Raw genomic sequence first — 19,913 nt, forward strand, 5'->3', positions numbered from 1 at the left:
TAAAATCTATAATAAACTAAATGTATGCACAACAGTCTGACCGGGTCAGCAGTAAATACATGGAACACTTTTAAACAAAAGTAATTGTAAGGAAAATAGTTAAATAAATACGGTAAATAGAGTTAAAAAGTACATTCTTAAATAAAATTTTAATTTCACTCAATTATTTATTTAATTATCAATTATTTATTGGATGGGTGTTGGCTAGATTGGGTAGCTATCAGGGGCATTGGAAGACATAAAGCTCTACTGGGGTACTGCTCCCCCTCTGTATTCTATAGAATACAAAAAAAAAAAGATGTTTAATAGAATACATAGCAATAGCAATAGCACAGCAATACATGAACAAAGGAAAATTAAGACCTGTTTAAAAAAGATTTAAGATCTTTCAGTAAGGCCTAAAATTTAATTTTTGAGATTTAAGACATTTTAGGACTTTAAGACACCACGGATAACTCTAGCTTTACTTAGACAAAAGATACAATTTAAACAGATAAAAGTTTTTTAGGATTATTTTTTTATTTTTTTTATAATGATAGCAATATTACTAAACTACAGTAATAATGATCATGTCTCTTAATGCAAACTACATAAGCAATACAAATGTACATTGCTGTGAAATGCTCCCGATAGTTTGCTTATTTGTTTAGAAACACAGTAAAAACAGTAAGATTGTGAAGTCAATTTATATTAAAATGCTATTTATTATTGTGATGGCAATCCTCACTTCACTATTCAGTGTCACGCTATCTTTCCTAATTTATTTTAATATGATGAATTTCTGCTTACAAAACATCCATATATTTAACTGCCAATAGATTCAATGCCACCCTAAAAAGTGTCAAAAAAAAGTGATAGAAAATATATATATTTCATATAGTCTCGTTTATTTTGCATTATCTTATTTTAAAATGTACATTAAAGCAAAGTAATTGTTTTTTGTTTTTTTTCAAAAACTCTAATGTGAGTGGACTCTCTTCTTATTCTGTTCCCAGAGTATTAGTCAGAAAAAAATTGGATAAACTCATTGTTTTTTAATACACCCACAGATAAAAGTGTGGAGGTCTCCAACGGTGGCTCTTCCAATATTTATTCTACTGCTGCTAATACTGACACAGCAATCGAGGCACTGGCTGAGTTGGACGAGTGATTCTCAACTGAAGCAATGGTTCTGAGTGTGCCATATGATGTTGTGTTCAGCTGTGACAAAAATGTCATTGTTCCTTTACTAAGCATGTACTGAATGTGAGATTAAATGCTGTGTTCCAGACACTTTTAGCAGTGAAAATTATCCCACTTGTGTTGTAGGCAATCCAGCATCACAGACACATTTACAATGTGAGGTGTGAATATGTTATAATATTTCATAACTAAAACAAAAAGAAAATCAGGGTTTCTACAGGTTTTATCAAGTCAAATTTAAGACTTTTTAAGACCATCTTAAGACCATAATCAATAAAATTTCAGGTTTACACAAGGCTAAATGCTAAAGATTTATTTAATGGCCAAGTTAGAAACTTAAACATTAAAAACATGTTTTCGTAAGGAAAATAATTAAACCATATTAATAAGTAAATAGAGTTAATACATAAACGTCTCTTAAAACTTTTATTGAAATATATTGTTAGTGATTGGATGGGTGTTGGCCCAATTGAGTATAACTTTGCATGGAAAAAAAGAAAATTAAGACCCGTTCAAAATGATTTAACACCTACAAGACAATATTTTAGTAGATTTAAGACTTTTTCAGGCCTAAAATACCCTGAAAATGCTGTTTGTCCTTTGAAAATCACATGATGAAATCAAAATGTACATATTAGTGCACTGAAAAGCTAATATGATGCCTGAAATAGCATTTTTATACGTGTTCCCAAACATTATGTCTGTAAAATACTTGAAAGGGTTTTTTATATTGTTTCACAACTTGGGCTCCAAGTTAATACCACTGAAGAAAAATATAATAGGTTTGAATAACAAAAAAGTAGAAAATATGGTGTATGATTTGTAAACAAAAAATCGGAGCTTGCTACCAAACGATACGCTCCTGCCCCCATTTATACAGTCTCCTTTTTCACACTTGGCTTTGTAGTTTCATATTTTGTAAGGGTGTCCAGATCCGATCACATGACTGGAAATCGTGCCCGATTATGTGGTTTCAGATTCGATCGGAATCGGACGTTACCTCCCGATCAGGAGTCGAATATATATATGTATATTTTATATATTCTCATTATTTTTTAACACATCTATAGTCATGCGGTGGCACAGAGTTGGACCTCTTTCTTGACACAGAAACAGCAACGCATACAGCATGACATCACTTTGTTGTAGAGACGCAATTGGTTAAATGCCGGCAAAGTAGAACACACAAACAGCTTGAAGTGGAAAGCTCAAGAATGTCTGCAGTCTGGAGGTATTATAAAATTGATGACAACAACATTGCTATAGCAAACTGTAAGATATGTCAACTTGGCATTACCTGCCGGGTGTTTTAAGCTGAGGTGCTGTTTGTTTTTAAAGTCCAAAATTGAAGAAGTTACATTATTTATTACTTGATTGTTCAAGCTACTTCACAGAAATTTTGTCAACAGAGATGTTAATAAATTGTTAGATGTTAAATAATAAAACCTTGACTGTACTTGTGTTATCCTTGACTAATATTTACATTTAAAATAAAACCAAAAGGGCTACAGGGGTAATTAATATGTTAGTGCTCTTTGGGTAAGCGATTCATAAAGATAAACAACGAAATCATAAGTCCAAGGCTTATTGGAAAATTTAAAAGTCTTTATTAACAAGGCTGTTCTATAGAACAGCACCTATGCGTTTTGGCAGCACTTGCCTTCATTAGGGCACAGGAGTCAAACTCAGTTCCTGGAGGGCCGCAGCTCAGCACAGTTTAGTTCCAACCCTAATTAAACACACCTGACCAAACTAATTGACTTCTTCAAGCTTGTTTAAAACCTTTAGGTAAGTGTATTGAAGCAAGGTAACTAAACTGTTCAGGACTAGGCCCTCCGGGAACTGAGTTTGACACCCCTGCATTAGGGTAACCTGTTGCTGTTTTATGGAATAGCTATGTTAATAAAGGCTTTTTATTGTTAATGTTTCACTGTGCGAGTGCCTTGGACTTATAATTTTTTTTGTTAATATTTAAATCTGTTTGATGATCTAAAACATTAAAGTGTGACAAACATGGGAAAATTTTAAATTCAGTAAGGGAACAAACACTTTTTCACACCACCATATGTATATATTATATATTTTAAGAATCTTTAAACCTCTCAGAGACATTTTTAGCATGTTGACAGCATGGCAACCTCAGTGAAATTGCTCCTATAAAAAGCAAATAAGAACTTTTAAATCAGCTGCCTTGAATAGTTGTTATATTGTGTGATCTCTTGGGCATACATCAGTACTATTATTATCAACAGTGCAATTTTTTTTTCATCTTAAAGTACATCATTAGGCTATTTTAATTATTTATCCATGCAGTGTGTAATGTATAACTGTTTGAGAAAAGGTCTGCAACATTTTAAAAGGTCAAAGCACACAGCTATTGTTTCATAAAAGGAAAAAAAAAAGATTTTCTGTAACTGATCAATTCCCGTGAACTATGTCTATATTGACCCTCAAACACTTTAGCTGGTGTGTGTGCTCAACTTCATGCCAAGAAGAAGCATTTATTGACAAATCAGTTATTCTAGAAAAAAAATCCTGTTATAATTAATGAGGCTGTGAAATAAATCTTACAATATATCTATCGTTTATGATGAGAGAAATTAGGGCTGCATGATATTAGAAAAATCTGACATAGTAAGATTTTATTTTCTGTGATATATATTGCGATATACTCTATCAAGACAATTCCAGTAAATGATCGAATAGCACTATTTGGAAAGAATTTTTGGTCACTTTATTTTAAAGTTCAGTTCTAACCCTTAGCAAAGCATTATGACTTTTGCTTCAATAAACTCATAATTTGCTCCTTATTAAGGAAGTTTAGGTAATGGGTAGGATTAGGGATGTAGAATAAAATCACACAGAGAATGTGCTTTATAAGTACTAATAAGCAGCCACTATCTCAATAACATGCATGCTAATAATCTAGTTAATAGTGAGAATTGGTCCTTAAAGTGTAAACAAATGTATTAAATTAGGTTGATTGGGATGCTTTTGGAGAGCAGTGAATCATGTAGATTTGCAATTAACAAATTACAAGCATGGTTAAATGCAGTAAAACAAAGATACAATTAAATAAACAGCGCATGCTTTATTGTTTTGTATATGTAAATGTTAAAATGACACTGCAATGTCAACTCAGCATTGCAGATCTTTGCGATGTGACTATTGTGGATACACACATCGTGATATCGATGCTGAAACAATATATTGTGCAGCCCTAAGAAAAATGAGGAAAAATAAATAAACAAAAAATAAATAAAAATCACAGAATTCAGTCACTGAGCATGATCACTAAATAAAACCTCGACGTTTTCAGCAGTAATTTGTATATATCCCTAAAGAAGCCTTTATTATTGTTTATTATTCTCTAAAATCACCACTAAGTAACAATCTGTCCAAGTCATGCTTGTAATTTAGGTTTGGGTTGATAAACTAGTTTTTCTAGTTTCAATGTTTTATTATTGGACTCAGCCACTAATTAATATAGTTAAATCAATACCATCATTACTGTTCTACAGTGTTTACAATTGTTGAGGATTGTTGAGATTCAAATATAGTAACTGGCGTTTGGTTTCTGATACACAATTTTTGCTGTAGACCAATCACAAAGCACTGGGCCATTTGATCGATCACAGCAGAGAATGCTTGTGGAAAAGTGGGGTTTAGAAAAAATGAATCTTCAAACAAGAATTCTGAGAAATGAGGTGATTTTAAATGTACATCAGCAGAAAATGAATGCATCTTGTTGAAAGAGACCTTTAGGAAACCTTAAACTAGCATAACAAAAGCACTTTGATATTTCTGTGAAAACCGTGATTTTTTTTTAGGATTATCTGATGAATAGGAAGTTCAAAAGAGCAGCATTCATTTAAAATAAAAAAATACAACATAATAAATGCAGTTACAGTCATTTTTATCAGTTTGATGCATCATCGCACAATAAAAGAATGAATTTCTTTCAAAAGAAAAAGGATGACTCAGCCCAAACTTTTAAACGACAACGTAGCTCTCAATAATTTAACTTCATTATAATTTTAGCTTGTCAAATAAAACTTTACAAAACAAGAAGATACAAACTTTAAGAGTGATCTTTCTGTCATTAACATAAACATGCTTGTAAGGTATTCAAAACTCAAAATCACAGCAGATTTTCCATTGCTTATGTAACTGTATTTAGCCAATTCAATACAATTATGTGAAAGGAGTGCTTACCAGGCCCAAAATGCCATTTTCACTCTGCAGGTGGACGGTAATATCTGGTTTGATGAAATTACTGGCCAGCATGGGGATTCCGATGCCCAGGTTTGCTAAAAAGGTTGCATTAATGGATTATCATGAGAACTATGCAGGAAATGCATTTCTAGTCAACACTGTTGCTTCCAATGAAGTGGTAAAATAAAGTTAGTATTATTTTACGTAAGTATTAGTTCACTTTAACTGCATCATTTTTTTGCATTCACCAAAATTTGTAGAGATATAATGGGTGAACATCTAATGACAGAATTCTCAATTAAAGTCACCAAGAGTTAAACACTCCTCCTTTATTGGAAATAGTTTCATTTTACAAGCCCCCTAGAGTTAAACAGTCGAGTTTTACAATTTTTTAATCCATTCAGATGATCTCTGAGTCTGATGGAAGCAATTTTAGTTTAGCATAAAACATTGAATTGGATTAGATTATTGGCATCTCACTCAAAATTCAATCAGTCTTAGTTCACAATCAGTGTTATTCTTTTAAACAAGCGTACGCACAAATTTATGTTTTTTTTTTCACCTTTTATTGAGATAGGATAGTAGAGGACTGACAGGAAAGTATTGGGAGCAGAGAGAGGGGAGGGATCGGCATAGGATCTCAAGCCGGGAATGGAACCAGGGTCGCCATGAGCACTATGGTGCTATTTGTTGGTGAACTTAACCACTAGGCTATTGGCGCCGACCGTACGTACAAATTTAAATGTGAAATGTGTGTACGGACATTTTCATGAATAAATTATGATTTACAAAAACAAACATTAAGAACAACTTATACTACATGTATGCAATGTTCATATTTACAGTATGAGCATATACAGTTGAAGTCAGAATTATTAGCCCCCCTTTGTTTTTTGTTTTTTTGTTTTTTTTTTAATATTATGTTTAACAGAGCAAGGGAATTTTCACAGTAGGTCTGATAATGTTTTTTTGTTTGTTTCATTTCGGCTAGAATAAAAGCAGTTTAAAATTAAGAGACATTTTAAGGTCAAAATTATTAAAATATTTATTTTTTCGATAGTCTACTGAACAAACCATCATTATACAATAACTTGCCTAATCACCCTAACCTGCCTAGTTAGCCTAATTACCTAGGTTAATATCCATTTAATATTTTAGATATTTAATATTTTAAAATATCTAGTTAAATATTATTTACTGTCATCATGGCAAAGATAAAATAAATCAGATATTAGAAATGAGTTATTAAAACTATTATGTTTAGAAATATGTTGAAAAAAAAATCTTCTCTTCGTTTAACAGAAATTGGGGAAAAAAGAAACGGGGCTAATAATTCAGGGGGGCTAATAATTCTGACTACAACTGTATATACACTTTAGACATCCAAACATCACCTGCTCTATCCTTGATGATTATTGTCTCTCACCGTGTGTTTGAAGGCAACTGTGGCTGCATCTTAAGAGAGCGTACAGATATGTTTCCTGTAAGTGATGAATGGCTGTTCAGGCCCTGATCACACAGAATGGGGTTTTTGTGTGACAAGATGGAGGTGCCTTATTAAAATGGTTTTCAATTAGCATAAATATTTTGCACTCTGTTTACAGTATGTGCCCTGTGTTCATCTAGCGTTTGCCTGCTGCACCTCGCATTTTGACGGTGTGCTCTGTGCACCTGCAGTTGTAAAAAGTAACCTGTGTGCAGAAAAGAAGCGCCTAAACATCAAGACCGTTGATACACTGTGGCTGACTAGCATCATAAAATGATTTTCTAGTCAACAAAAATGTTATTCATATTCAGAAGTGAAAGTACGTTCCACGTCCAACATCAAACCCTTCAATACCATTTAAAGTTACTTTTCTTTTGTTTCAGTGCCATCATTGTCTCTTCTTCATTTATAATTTGCCTTACAGTTTTCACAGGACAAGTGCTGCTTTGTGAAAAGCCCTTATATGGAGCTGGTTTGGGCGTGTAATATGCAAATTGCTAATCTTGTGTATGCCAGTGTTCATTTAGAAGTATGAGTTTAAGAAGAAATTCATGTGCTTCATAAATTAGGTGGAAAGTTTTCATGAGAAGTTCAAACGTGCCCATAAATACAAAAAAAATTGATCTTTAAAATAGGGCAATTATTAAACTTTTTTTTTTTTTTTGGAGCGAGATGCTAATAGTCTAATCCGATTCAATGATTTAGGATAGGCTAGGCTAAAAGTGATACTGCCAGACCTGGAGATTGGCTGAATGGATTAAAAATGGTAAACTCTAGGGCAGTGTTTTTCAACCACAGTCCTGGAGGACCACCAGCACTGCATGTTTTGGACGTCTCCTTTGTCTGTCACACCCATTACAGGTCTTTCAGCAGCTGTTTCTCAATATGCATTTTTCAGCATTGTGTCCTCGTGTAACATCATCATCAACCGTCAAAGTTCAGTTCCAAAGATAGCAAGAACGGAGGACGCATAAAAGTTCCCGGATGTTTTCTTGATATCAAGGATGCGTGGATGCAGACTTGAGCACAAAAACTCGCTCGAGAAGTCCCAGAAGTCATTGCGGCTGAATAAAGGAGGTTTATTCTGCGTAGCATTTTATATAGATTTATTATTTATGACCTATTTATCTTAGGAGTTTCCCTAAATGAGAGGGTGAAAGTAAACATTACCATGAAAATCTTAATAAAGGCATAAACACATTATTTGCTGAAGTTCGTATTAAAATCTGCTTTATTTGTATTGTGCAAAGTATATTTGTAAGGTTTTTATGCACACTACATATACTGAAAATAAAAAAAATTAAATAATAATTTGTTGTATGAATGCTGTAACGTTTAAATAATTTTCTCAAGGTCATGTGACCATCAGGAAGAACGCAGCATCTCATTTCTCACAGGACACGTTCTGTGTTCTCACAGTCTCCAGAATTCGATTTTCCGACGTAACCTGGCAAGACCGCTCTCCACGAGAACGCAAGTCCGTTCTCTGCTTTCTTGGAATTGAGAAACAGCCAGTCTCTGCTAATGAGCCTGTGATCTCAGTCAGGTGTGTTTGGTTGAGACATGGAATATGTGCAGAGCTGGTGGTCCCCCAGGAACATGGTTGAGAAACACTGCACTAGGGGTCTACAATCAAGAAAAAAAGTTCAATAGTCTGAAATACAGTCCATACCGTACATTCCGTCCTCAAACTCGAGTGCGGCTCTGCGAATAATCCTCTCTCTCACGATATCAGAGTCTTTCTTGGGTTTGGGGTTTTCAGCCTGGGCTTTCTTGACTGTACGCCTCTGCAAAAGGTCAGACAGAGTGACGACAATAAGAGATAAAAGATGACAGAGGTTAGATTGATCAAGGAAAACTGACAGAAACATGCCAGCTCACCTCGATCCGCTTCTCATAGTGATCTCCGTTCACAATCCTGTGGACGTAGATGCTGGGAATGTGAATGTCTTCTGATGCAAACGTGCCCACGTCCACAATCTCCTCCACCTGAACACAAAAAATAGACCAGATGACAATCAGATTAGAATCTCAGGTTTTTTCAGTTATGAAAATTAACTGTGGTTTTATTATGGCAAAAGTGTATAACCATGTGTTTTTAGGGCATTGTTTAGCATTTGAATGATCAGGGTTCTTCAAGAAATATTATAGTATTATATTATGTTATAGCATAAGTATAATATTATAGTATATATTATGGTTGGGTTTAGTATAGCAAAACTATGGTTGAATTGTGATTTCAATAGTTTAACTACAATAACCATTTTTATTATTACAAATTTTTCATTTGTAGTAAAAACATGGTTGATTTCAACCCAAGCTCATTGGAAATTACATGCCTCACTGGAAATTACATGGCTCAGTGGAATTTTTTTTCCAAAACCCAAAATACAGTGCTCCTGGTACGTTTCATTGCATGTTTCAGGACTAAGAGAGCATTTTTGCAAATCAGACAAAAGTCCATAAGGAGATAGACAAGTGAAATGAACATATTCGATTACAAAATCACAGACACTTCATTTCTTTGTGGAATTTATTTGATGTTGTATACAAAACTGACATACTCCAAGTCCTAACAACACGTGGCACAGTGACATGCTTTTGCATGTTAAAAGGAGTTTTTTGTCCTAACCACCTGTGACAGTGACACACAAAATTTCTATTTAGGCAATGCTTTCATTTTCCGAGTAAAGCAACAACATACTTTATACTACTAAGACAATGATCACCTCAGGTACAGATTATGTGCTTTATTCAGTGTTTAATGCTACCAATGTGACTTTAAATACCATTTTACATTACATTTATTGTCATTCTACTTAAAGCAGCAACAGATAGTTCATCTCAGTTCCTGAAAGTCAAATTTTTAGTAGACTGTTTGAAAATGAAAGTCAAAACGGTTTATAACTGTTAAATACTTTTCCATTTCGGTGGGAGTGCAGTGACTGGTATTTAAATGTTTCTAGCATGTCACATTGCTTTTGGTGCAGACAGCCAAATTGCTTGTCGCTGGAACTGTGTCACGTCACATGCTGTTAAGACACGATGTTAGTGTTAATTTTACCTAGAATCTGCAGTCAAACGCATGTAAAGTACTTTTTTTGTGGTTTCACAACAATGTAAGGCTAAAGCATGTATTTACAATAAGCCTATGTTGGTTAACTTGCATTAGGGCTAGTACTTTCACTGAAGAAGAATTAGCTTTAAAATGTTGTGTGCAATAGTTAAAGGTTCACTTCACCTCAAAGTCATTCCAATTCTGTGAGACATTTGTTAATCTTTAGAAAACAAATTAAGATATTTTAAAATCAATTTTGAGGGATTTATGCCCCTCTATTTAAAGTCTGTTCACCAAAAACTCTCATATTATATGATGAATAGATTTAATTTAGGCTTATAATTCACATATAAATATATCGACACTGATCACATCTGCTTAATGAGAGAGAACGACCCTCATGGGTTTATTCAGAAACTCAAATTTGCTCACACACAAGAATGAACCTCAGTGGTTCTCACACATCAAGCATGCTTGAGCTTCCATGAAGCAAATAATGCTTGCTAATCACTGTTACTCTGTAAATAAAATTAAAAATAAATCAGTATAATCGGTGATCTGTGACCATATCTCTTCTGAAGTCTAGGATTAAACCACTTGATTCTTGTGGATTTATTTTTGATCTCTTTTCGAATATTTTCAAGCATCAGAGTTTTGGGAAAATATCCTTGTAATGGATGCAAATGATCTCTAAAATTTGACAAAATAGCTACTATCTACTAAAATCTGAAGATGGGCAAAAGTTTCTAGCAACATGAACAAGTAAATCATGGCAGAATTTTCACTTTTGGGGTTAATGATCCGTTTAAATGGTGTTTTATGACCTCTCAGAGACAGTTTTAGCATGCTGACAGCCTGTAGTGCTAGTGAGCTAAGACTCAACTGTAAGCATGGGAAACCGAGAAGCTTCTTCTCCAAATTCATACCCCTTAAAGCACTACCAAACTTAAAATCACCTCCCTTGAATAATGAATAATCTTCAGACTCCATAAGAACTATTACTTTGAGCAACAAATCAGGGAGACATTTGGTCCATTTATTTACATATACACATTACTGTTACTCATGAGTAAATACATTTTGAGTCAGTAAGAGTAATCAACAAATTAATAAAACGAATGACTGCTATTCAGCAAGGAGAGATGATTAAAAGTCTTCCAAATCACTTTGATGCAAAAAACATTGTGTTTTTAAGGATAGGTGATTAAAGAAAACTAAAATGTATCATGTCTTCCACCAAAAAAAAGATCAGGCAGCACCATTGTTGTCAACATTAAAAACTTGAAATGTTTTTTTGATGATCAAACCATCATTATTAATCTGATTCCTGATAGATCATGACACTAAAGTCAGGTAATGATGCTGAAAATTCAGCTTTGAATCAAATGAATAATTTTAGTGTAATAATGTAACTTAATCAAACAAATGTATCTGTGAGTATAAACAATGTCTCTGTGAGTATAATCGTCTTACACTCATTAAAGTCTCAAACTTTCAAACAGTTTCACATATCAAACAACAAACCATTTCATGCCATTCCCTATCATCAGCTCTCTGTCTATGATTCCAGCTGTGAAATGTACTGTACCATTGACTGTAGGTCAAATTGACCCTGAAAATGGTGGAGAGGCAATGCATTGTCAGATGTAAGAAAAAGCTTTTATTCGGAATTGAGGGATGCAGTCATTGGCTATACAGAGCCTTCACGCAGCATTGATATGGGCAGCCCTGAAGACCCTAAAGGGAACAATAAAGCTGTCACACATAAGCAGCCTGATTGAGGAGAGTTTGCCCTGCAAATGGGAAAATGTTAACCTATCTCTCTTTGGAGACTTGAGGATATGAGAAGGAGGGAATGAAGTGCTGACAGCTACTCAATGCACAGAAAAATCTACTAAGTTTCTAACTGGTAATCTTGAAGTTTATGAAATTTTTAGCAGGCTGAAGTGACAGGTTGCAAAAGTGAGCAGAAAAACCCTAAAAAAAACAGTAAAGTGGTGTATAATATTGATTAATATTAAAATTGTGCAAGTTAATTATTTGTATATTTAAATTTGGCACTTGTAAATGGTTACAAGAAATCCAAGAACCAATAACATTTGTCTTTGATAATAAAAACGATCTAATATGCTTTACTAATGATGGTCACATTTTACAATAAGGTTTCATTAGTTAATGTTAGTTGTTAGTTGTTAGTTGCCAAATTCATGCTTGTTAACATTAGTTAATGCACTGTGAGTTAAATAAATGTATTGTTTATTGTACATTCATTTTAGTAAATACATTAACTGACATTACCTAATACAACCTTATTGTAAAGTTTTATTGTATATTCAAATTTGTCAATTGTTAGTAACAACAGAAGAGTTTAAAACCAATAACCTTATTAAAAGTAAACCCAGTGTGCAATCTATGCAACTGCAGAAATGTTGCATCTAAATTTGTATTTACAGAGACACCATGAATGTAGAAATACAACAGACAGGATAAATCATGTCGTGAGATTAACGTATTTACATTTTACACTTATTTCTTTAGCAGACACTAAATCAAAGTGATTTACAAATGAAGATAAAAAGCTGTTCAAACAAACAGAGAGCAGCAATAAAGATGGATGGATAGATAGATAGATAGATAGATAGATAGATAGATAGATAGATAGATAGATAGATAGATAGATAGATAGATAGATAGATAGATAGATAGATAGATAGATAGATAGATAGATAGATAGATAGATAGATAGATAGATAGATAGATAGATAGACATTTAAACTGTGCAAGTTAATTATTTGTATATTCATTTGGCACTAATAATAAAATAAATGACAGAACAATGAATAAATAAATAAATAAATAAATAAATAAATAAATAAATAAATAAATAAATAAATAAAATAAAATAAAAAATATTTTGTCAAATGTACATGTAAGCTACATATCTGCTAAATATTACCATTTTAAAGAGAACAAATGTAGTCAAACACTGCTGAAGCTGTGTATAGATTACAAAACTGTTTGGTATTTTCTTATTGTCTTTTTTGCTCTTATTGTCTTTTTTGGAGTAGAAATGTGTTTATTCCATACTAAGTATGAAGCTGACTGGTCAGTTCTTGTCACGTGACTCGAGGTGCGCTTGCGGCATTCTTTCAACTACGTGTGCCTTGAAAGCGTGAGCGTGTTGTTGCCAATATGCATGCGCAAGCCGTGAACTTCCATTGAAAATACCAAACTACAAAAAACGGGATATATGCACGGAACTTATTTAATAGCCTCAGCCATAGTTAAAATCAGCCTTAAATTCAGTGTCCATGCATGTTAGCCTCGGTGTACAAGCTCAGAACTTTAAATTAGTGCACAGTTGGCAAAACTTTGTTTAGTTGGGGCAGTTTTGTTCCGTGCAAAAAAGGCGGTGTTGAGAAGCCTACGGATTAATTAACTGCGACAAATTAAAGCTTGGTTAATAGTGAAATTGGTTAATAGTTGCATCCCTACTTGTGTGAAGCAAACTTAGTATTGCTCAATGTGACCCCAGGACCATGGAGTGTTTATCAGAAGGTGTCTGGTGAATATGGAGAGGAAATATTTGGATAAATACAAACAATCATGGATGGATAAATCTGAAATAATTGGGAGGAAATAGATAAAATAAGCTTTATCAAATATGAACTGGCAGTAGGCAGCGATGTAGGTCAATGTCTCATTTATTCATTTCTGCATTCAGCTGAATGGATGAAATGACTTCTTCAGGAAAAAAAAGGCTCCCTACTATAGAGTATGCAAAAAAAATAATAAATAATCTGAATTTATAGTAGAACACCTTTACTTAAAATACAATAATTTGCTAATTTTACTCTAAAAATCAAGTTAAATGTACTGCTTGTACTACACACTTATTACTCAGGAAATCATAATTATTATAAATTGATAACATATAGGGGATAAACAATTCTGTAAATTTGCTTTCCATTGGGGTAAATGTAGTCTGGTTTCACTTTATTGTTATGCGAATTACCACAGCGCAAACACACACAGTCTGCTCCAGCCCAGAGCCGCAAGTATGCACAAGTCTCCACAGACCACAAACATATCAAACTCATTTGAATCACACACTGAAGGCTGTGTTTTAAAGTTAGACAGACCCAAAATTGTTATTATATACAGCGGCTGTCACTCAGATTTGACTCAATTATAAAGCTGTGATATAAACAGAGAGCTATTGGCAATTTTTTTTATTTCAAAAAGGAGGTGCAACTCTATATACTCGATATATAGTGATCATATTTCAGTTCAAATTGCATCACAGATCAAACGAAGCTGCACATTTCAAGGCACCTTTAATGGTCATGTTAAAATTCAAACGTAGCACTCATACTGTGATTTATTTCAGACACAGTTTGTGTTTCCAATTATGCATAAAACTTTGTGATCAGTAATTCTACAACACTCATTCGAAGCCCATTTTGCAGCATGATGCCACATGTTGCATGAACATGTTTCCATCCGCATCCTTGCATGCTGAATTTTGATGCTGTACCTGCTACTGCTGGTGTGTGTGTGTGTGTGTGTGTGTGTGTGTGTGTGATAACAGCACAAAGCCTCACATGCAGTTTCACAGACAGCACCGCAGAGAGCTCAGAGAGCGGCTTAACACTCCTTTAAGGACCAAAAATAAGCTTTTAAAATACTGAACAAAAATCGGAGGCTCAGATAAAGGCTCACAGAAGAAAAAAAAAACACACACACACTTCACTGAGAGCCAAATCGATGCGCCCAGAGCGCGTTTAAGCCCTGTAGATGCACACAAACAAAGAACAAAGACCAGGCCTGTGAAGTCTCCTATACTTTACCTGGCACATTCAATAGACTTGTGCGTTGTACATAAAAGGGAAATTTGCTGAAATCTGTGCATATTACATCAGATGGATGGTCTGTGTCTGGCACTGTTTGAGAAGGCAGGAAGATGTGCCCAGATTTAGCAGTGCTGCTGTTGTGGCATGCATGTGGAAGAGGATGATTGAGGGGCTCAGGCTTCTAGACTGCCTGAGGGTTTAATGCGGTGCATAAAATGAAATTTGTAGGAGTTAGCGACACTCTCCCTGGAGAGTTTGCTGCCTCATTAACCCTACAGACACCATATACTAGGGTGCAAATATATGGCATATTGGTTAAAGACACAGTACACCCCATAAAGAAGAACTGTATTTTGAAGAATCCTTATATATAAAGAAATGTTTCTTATTTGGGGGAGAAATAAAAGTGGCAATGAAGGAAATTAATAATGATTGGCATATATTATTAATTCATATTCTTTTCGGCTTAGTCCCTTTATTAGTCTGGGGTTGCCACAGCGGAATGAACCGCCAACTACTCCAGCACGTTTTTACACAGCGGATGCCCTTCCAGCCGCAACCCATCTCTGGGAAACATCCACACACACTCATTCACACATACACTCATACAGTACGGACAGTTCAGCCTAACCAATTAACCTGTAGCGCATGTCTTTGGACTGTGGGGGAAACTGGAGGAAACCCACGCATAGAATATGCAAACTCCACACAGAAACGCCAACTGAGCCGAGGCTCGAACCAGCGACCCAGCGACCTTCTTGCTGTGAGGCGACAGCACTACCTACTGCGCCGCTGGCATATCATATATTATATTATATTATATTATATTATATTATATTATATTATATTATATTATATTATATTATATTATATTATATTATTACATTCAACAATATTGTTCTGGTTCTTGAATCTGATTGGCTGATAGCAGTGTGATATTCTGCAATAACAGCACTCTTACAGCCTCTTCACTCTTCTACAACCCACATAGCAACAGCAGATTAATAGGCTCACTTCAGTTCGACAAATATTGCAGCTGTTGGACAACATAATGTACTTTTGAGATTTTTTAGGCGAGAATGTAGTTGTTAAGATAGCAACTACACAGTTTATTTACGGTATAAGAATATACCCATTTTAAATATTTATAAATTCGTTGATCAGCGGCCATCAGCCTGTCATACTGAGCAGAGCAAAGACAGTTTTGCCACCAGATGGCAACAGAGACCGCATAGGAAGTTCTAAGGGGAGAAAAACTCAGCATTTTCTTTTTGTATTTTAAACTACAGTTGATCAAATCATTCTAAAACAGGTAAGTGACATTCTAAGTCAATCTCTCTTTTGTATGTTGTAGTGCTGGATTTATAACATCGTAATCTGCGAGTGTTTGCTTTGCTTTGGCTTTTTTGGGGTTAATTATTGCGGTCTCCCGATTGCAACAGAGAAATACTGGGAAATCTTTGTAGACTGATGGCATTTCATGCCGTTCAGCCTTGTAATATCTGAAAGAATCATTCAAATACTAGTTCTAAAGTAACGTGTTTTAAGCAACGGTTTCTGCTTTCCTGATGGTCAGCTGCAGATGTGAATGAATGGCGGAAGAAAAGTTTCTCAGACAATAGGATTTTTGAGACTCTCCGTGGTTTGGTGGTTTTTTTTATATACACGATTATGCCGAACAGTTGTATAAATGCAATTTCACACTTGAAGGAGAGCAATATGGCTGTTTATCGTCACTGGTGGGACACTAAGGTACTAGGATATGCCGATATACAGCCATATCGCACTGTTACATGTGTGATATTTCTCATATATTATATTATATAATATTATATAATACTATATTATATAATATAATATGATTATATATATTATATGAAAGAAAATAGTTTTTGCATAATATAATATAATATAATATAATATAATATCAGTAAAATATTGCTGCATTTACATTATAAAATTAAGCATTATATTTCACTTACAATGTGTAAATGTAATGTCTATACATTGCTGATTTAGATTATATCAATCTATTGACCTGATTCTTTCATGTAAGAGCAGGTGCAGCCATTGGAACCTTATTGACTTAAGACGTCCAATCTCATTCCCATCCATTGATTTTTAGCCTTTAAATAGCTCATTATGCTGTTTGATGTTGCAAACTGATATTTTCTTGTTATATTCTTTTTATGTACAGTCAAAAACATGTTTGTAATGTCCTAAACAATGGCAAAGCTCACTTCCTCACTGCAGAGTAAGGTTAATATATCACTTTATATTATCTCTTTACATGGACAAGCAGCCCCCAGGAATAGAAGATACTGACCCTGTGTGCCTCTGTAGCATTTGCTCTTCAATGAGAGTGAAAATAAGATGATGTCACCTAGACAGAAGGAAAACAGGGAAGCCATATCCCTGAGGGCGAGAGAAAAACCTTTCTTTTCAAAGGTTTGTTCTTTTTTTGGACTGTGAGCCACGTCAAAGGCTATTAAAGCTGACAGTCACATGTTGTGAAACAGTTGGCAATTCTGGATCAGAAACATGGAGTGAACGCACGTTACATATCGCTTTAAATCGGGCAGGTAGCAAAAAAAAAAAATTATTAGAATGTTTATTTTTGCACATCTTGCCATCTTATCATCTGCCAAGCATAACCAACAGACGCCACACAAATAATCCACAATCTTCAAAAATAGTTAGACGTGTGTCAGTAAGCATTATAAGACAAATCTAAAATCAAAAATAGCTGCAAGCAGCGATGACGGGTCCAAGCCCATAAATTTAACCCTCTCTGGTATTCTTTGTTTGTAAAAGTCAAATTATGTTTAAAAAAAGATACATTGCGTTCTAAGACTCCTACAAAGTAAGGGTATACATACTTATATTCAAACCTAGGCCCCGTTTACACTAATATGTTTTAGTTTTAAAACGGCATTTCAAAATGAAAATGATCCACCTCCACAATGGCGTTTCATACAGCATTTCTGAACAACTCTCCATCCACACTACACAGCTGGAAACACACATCACACGACCTCACACACACTCTGGCATGCGCTGAAGCGTATATGGACGTCTGAGCTCATTATAGTTGTTAAACATGATATTTAATTCATCTTGTTGTCTATATCTAATGACATATTCCCTGAATTTGGTCTTTTGAATCTATTACTTGTTTTCAGGTAACGTGTTTTGGCTGAGCACAAAGATAAGTTAATATATTAATTTATGTAACCACGTACACTGATTCTGCACATTTGACTTATTGCTTGCATTTATTTCCTATAATGTATAGACTTATTGTACGTTACACTGTTATAATGGCCATTATTGATTATTAAAACTGATATTCAGCAAAAAAAGAGAGGGTGTGTTTCATATTTTAAATGAGAATGAAGAGAGGCTGTAATGTTATAGGCTCCATTTTGTTATGCATACAGTGCAGATGACGATCATTTAAATATGCAGCTGCATGACGCCTCAACATTTTTGGTGTCTGTTAACTTGCAAATATCAGAGTGAAAATAGGCAGTTCATTAAATCATGTTTTCATTTTATTGCTAAGAAAGTGAAATAACGAAGCCAGAGTGATGTGAATGATGTTAAAGAGTACACTGCTCCCTTTAAAGATTTACCCGACGTGTCTTCGGGAGTTTGTTTTCCATATAAAACTTGCGAAGTCTGAACTTACATGGAGAGGATGCAAGACTAAACTGTGTGTACTTAACTGTGTGTACCCCCTCATCAACTCCCCTGCCCCCTCACTGGTCATATGAGTTGAGCTGGATGAAGCATACAGAATAATAACACAACCAGGGGGTAAGTGTGCACAACCCTGCCCTCGTTTTCAAAAGTTTCTCTACAGATTCTTCAAATTAAAATGGTTCTGCTGCATCCAATTATCTTCATCTTCAAATGTCAAAAAAATCTACTTAAATAATGGATAAGTATAATTTTAATAAATATTTTGAAGTTGAGTGAACAATTCTTTTACAGTGGATAGTGTATTTGAAACCCCCTGGTGTATTTGAAGAAGAATTTAAACCTAAATCAAACATTCTGAATGTACTGTATGGTAGGCTAAAGTATTTCTAACCGTACTATGGTTTCAAAAACATAAAGTGAACCAAACCATGACAGTGATGAATCGTAGCATAACAAGAACACAAACATAAATTGCAGAGCATACATTTTAAACACAACCCAAAATATTCTACTTCCTGTCTGATGGAGATCTGAGAGCAGAGATTTCCCAATAAACACAAACCAAGATATGTTGTTAAAATAGTGAGGTTGGATTTCGTGTAGTAGTTTACTGTCAATTTTTATAAGCACATATTTCTTCACTTGCGGATGTTTTTGAAGCAGGTTTTAGTTCAGTACATGTATGCTTGAGGAAACCTGGCCTATCAGCAGCAGGCACCTTGAGGGGCTACCAACCTGAGGCAAAACACAATTACCACTTCACTCAAGTGGCCCTTGAGGGGAACATGCACCAAACGGAAGAGAAGGAAACCTCTAAAGACACAGCTAAGTTTTTTTTTTTTTTAATGGCATTTATAAACATGCGGCACATTCTCATGAAGTCAATCTGCACCAAAGACCTTTAAAAAAACACAATTAGACCTTTCAAATAAACAGGGCAATCTACAATATAAATGGTTTTAATATTTGATGTGGTGATTCAGTTAACTTTTACGAAAATAAACTGTCAAAATATATTTAATAAATGTTTGTAAATATGAAACAACATACTTATTCTGACCTGTTCTTATTAAAAAATATAAATGTAGGGTCACACTTTATTTTGATGGTCCGTTTGTTGATTTTAAGTTACATTGCATCTACATGCCAACTAATTCTCATTAGATTATAGGTAGACTGTTAGGTTGGGATTGGGGTTTGGGTTAGTGTAAGATGACATGTACTTGCAGGAGCATATCAACAGATATTAAGCAGACAGTCTACTAATACTCAAATGGACCATCAATATAAAGTGTTACCTAATTTAATTATGAGTAAAAACTTCTTGGTGACACATGGGTAAAAGCGAGTGGTTTGAATAGCAGTGATCGTAATAATAGTGGATAATAGTGAAGTACAAAGTTTCAAAAATGAC

General features: G+C 34.4%; 1 protein-coding gene across 2 annotated transcripts in view; it reads right to left on the reverse strand.

Moving 5' to 3' along the window:
• oxct1a (3-oxoacid CoA transferase 1a) overlaps nucleotides 1-19,913 on the reverse strand; it is a 154,988-nt gene that overhangs the window by 53,237 nt on the left and 81,838 nt on the right. For both annotated transcript variants that reach the window (XM_056463412.1, XM_056463410.1), the window contains exons 8-10: nucleotides 8,765-8,872; nucleotides 8,556-8,670; nucleotides 5,398-5,492 (exon numbers count right to left, since the gene is read on the reverse strand). In XM_056463412.1, the coding sequence (XP_056319387.1) occupies nucleotides 5,398-5,492; nucleotides 8,556-8,670; nucleotides 8,765-8,872 (318 nt within the window). The remainder of the gene's footprint in view (nucleotides 1-5,397; nucleotides 5,493-8,555; nucleotides 8,671-8,764; nucleotides 8,873-19,913) is intronic.

The sequence above is a fragment of the Danio aesculapii genome, chromosome 8 (genome assembly GCF_903798145.1).
Source record: "Danio aesculapii chromosome 8, fDanAes4.1, whole genome shotgun sequence".
Lineage (NCBI taxonomy): Eukaryota > Metazoa > Chordata > Actinopteri > Cypriniformes > Danionidae > Danio > Danio aesculapii.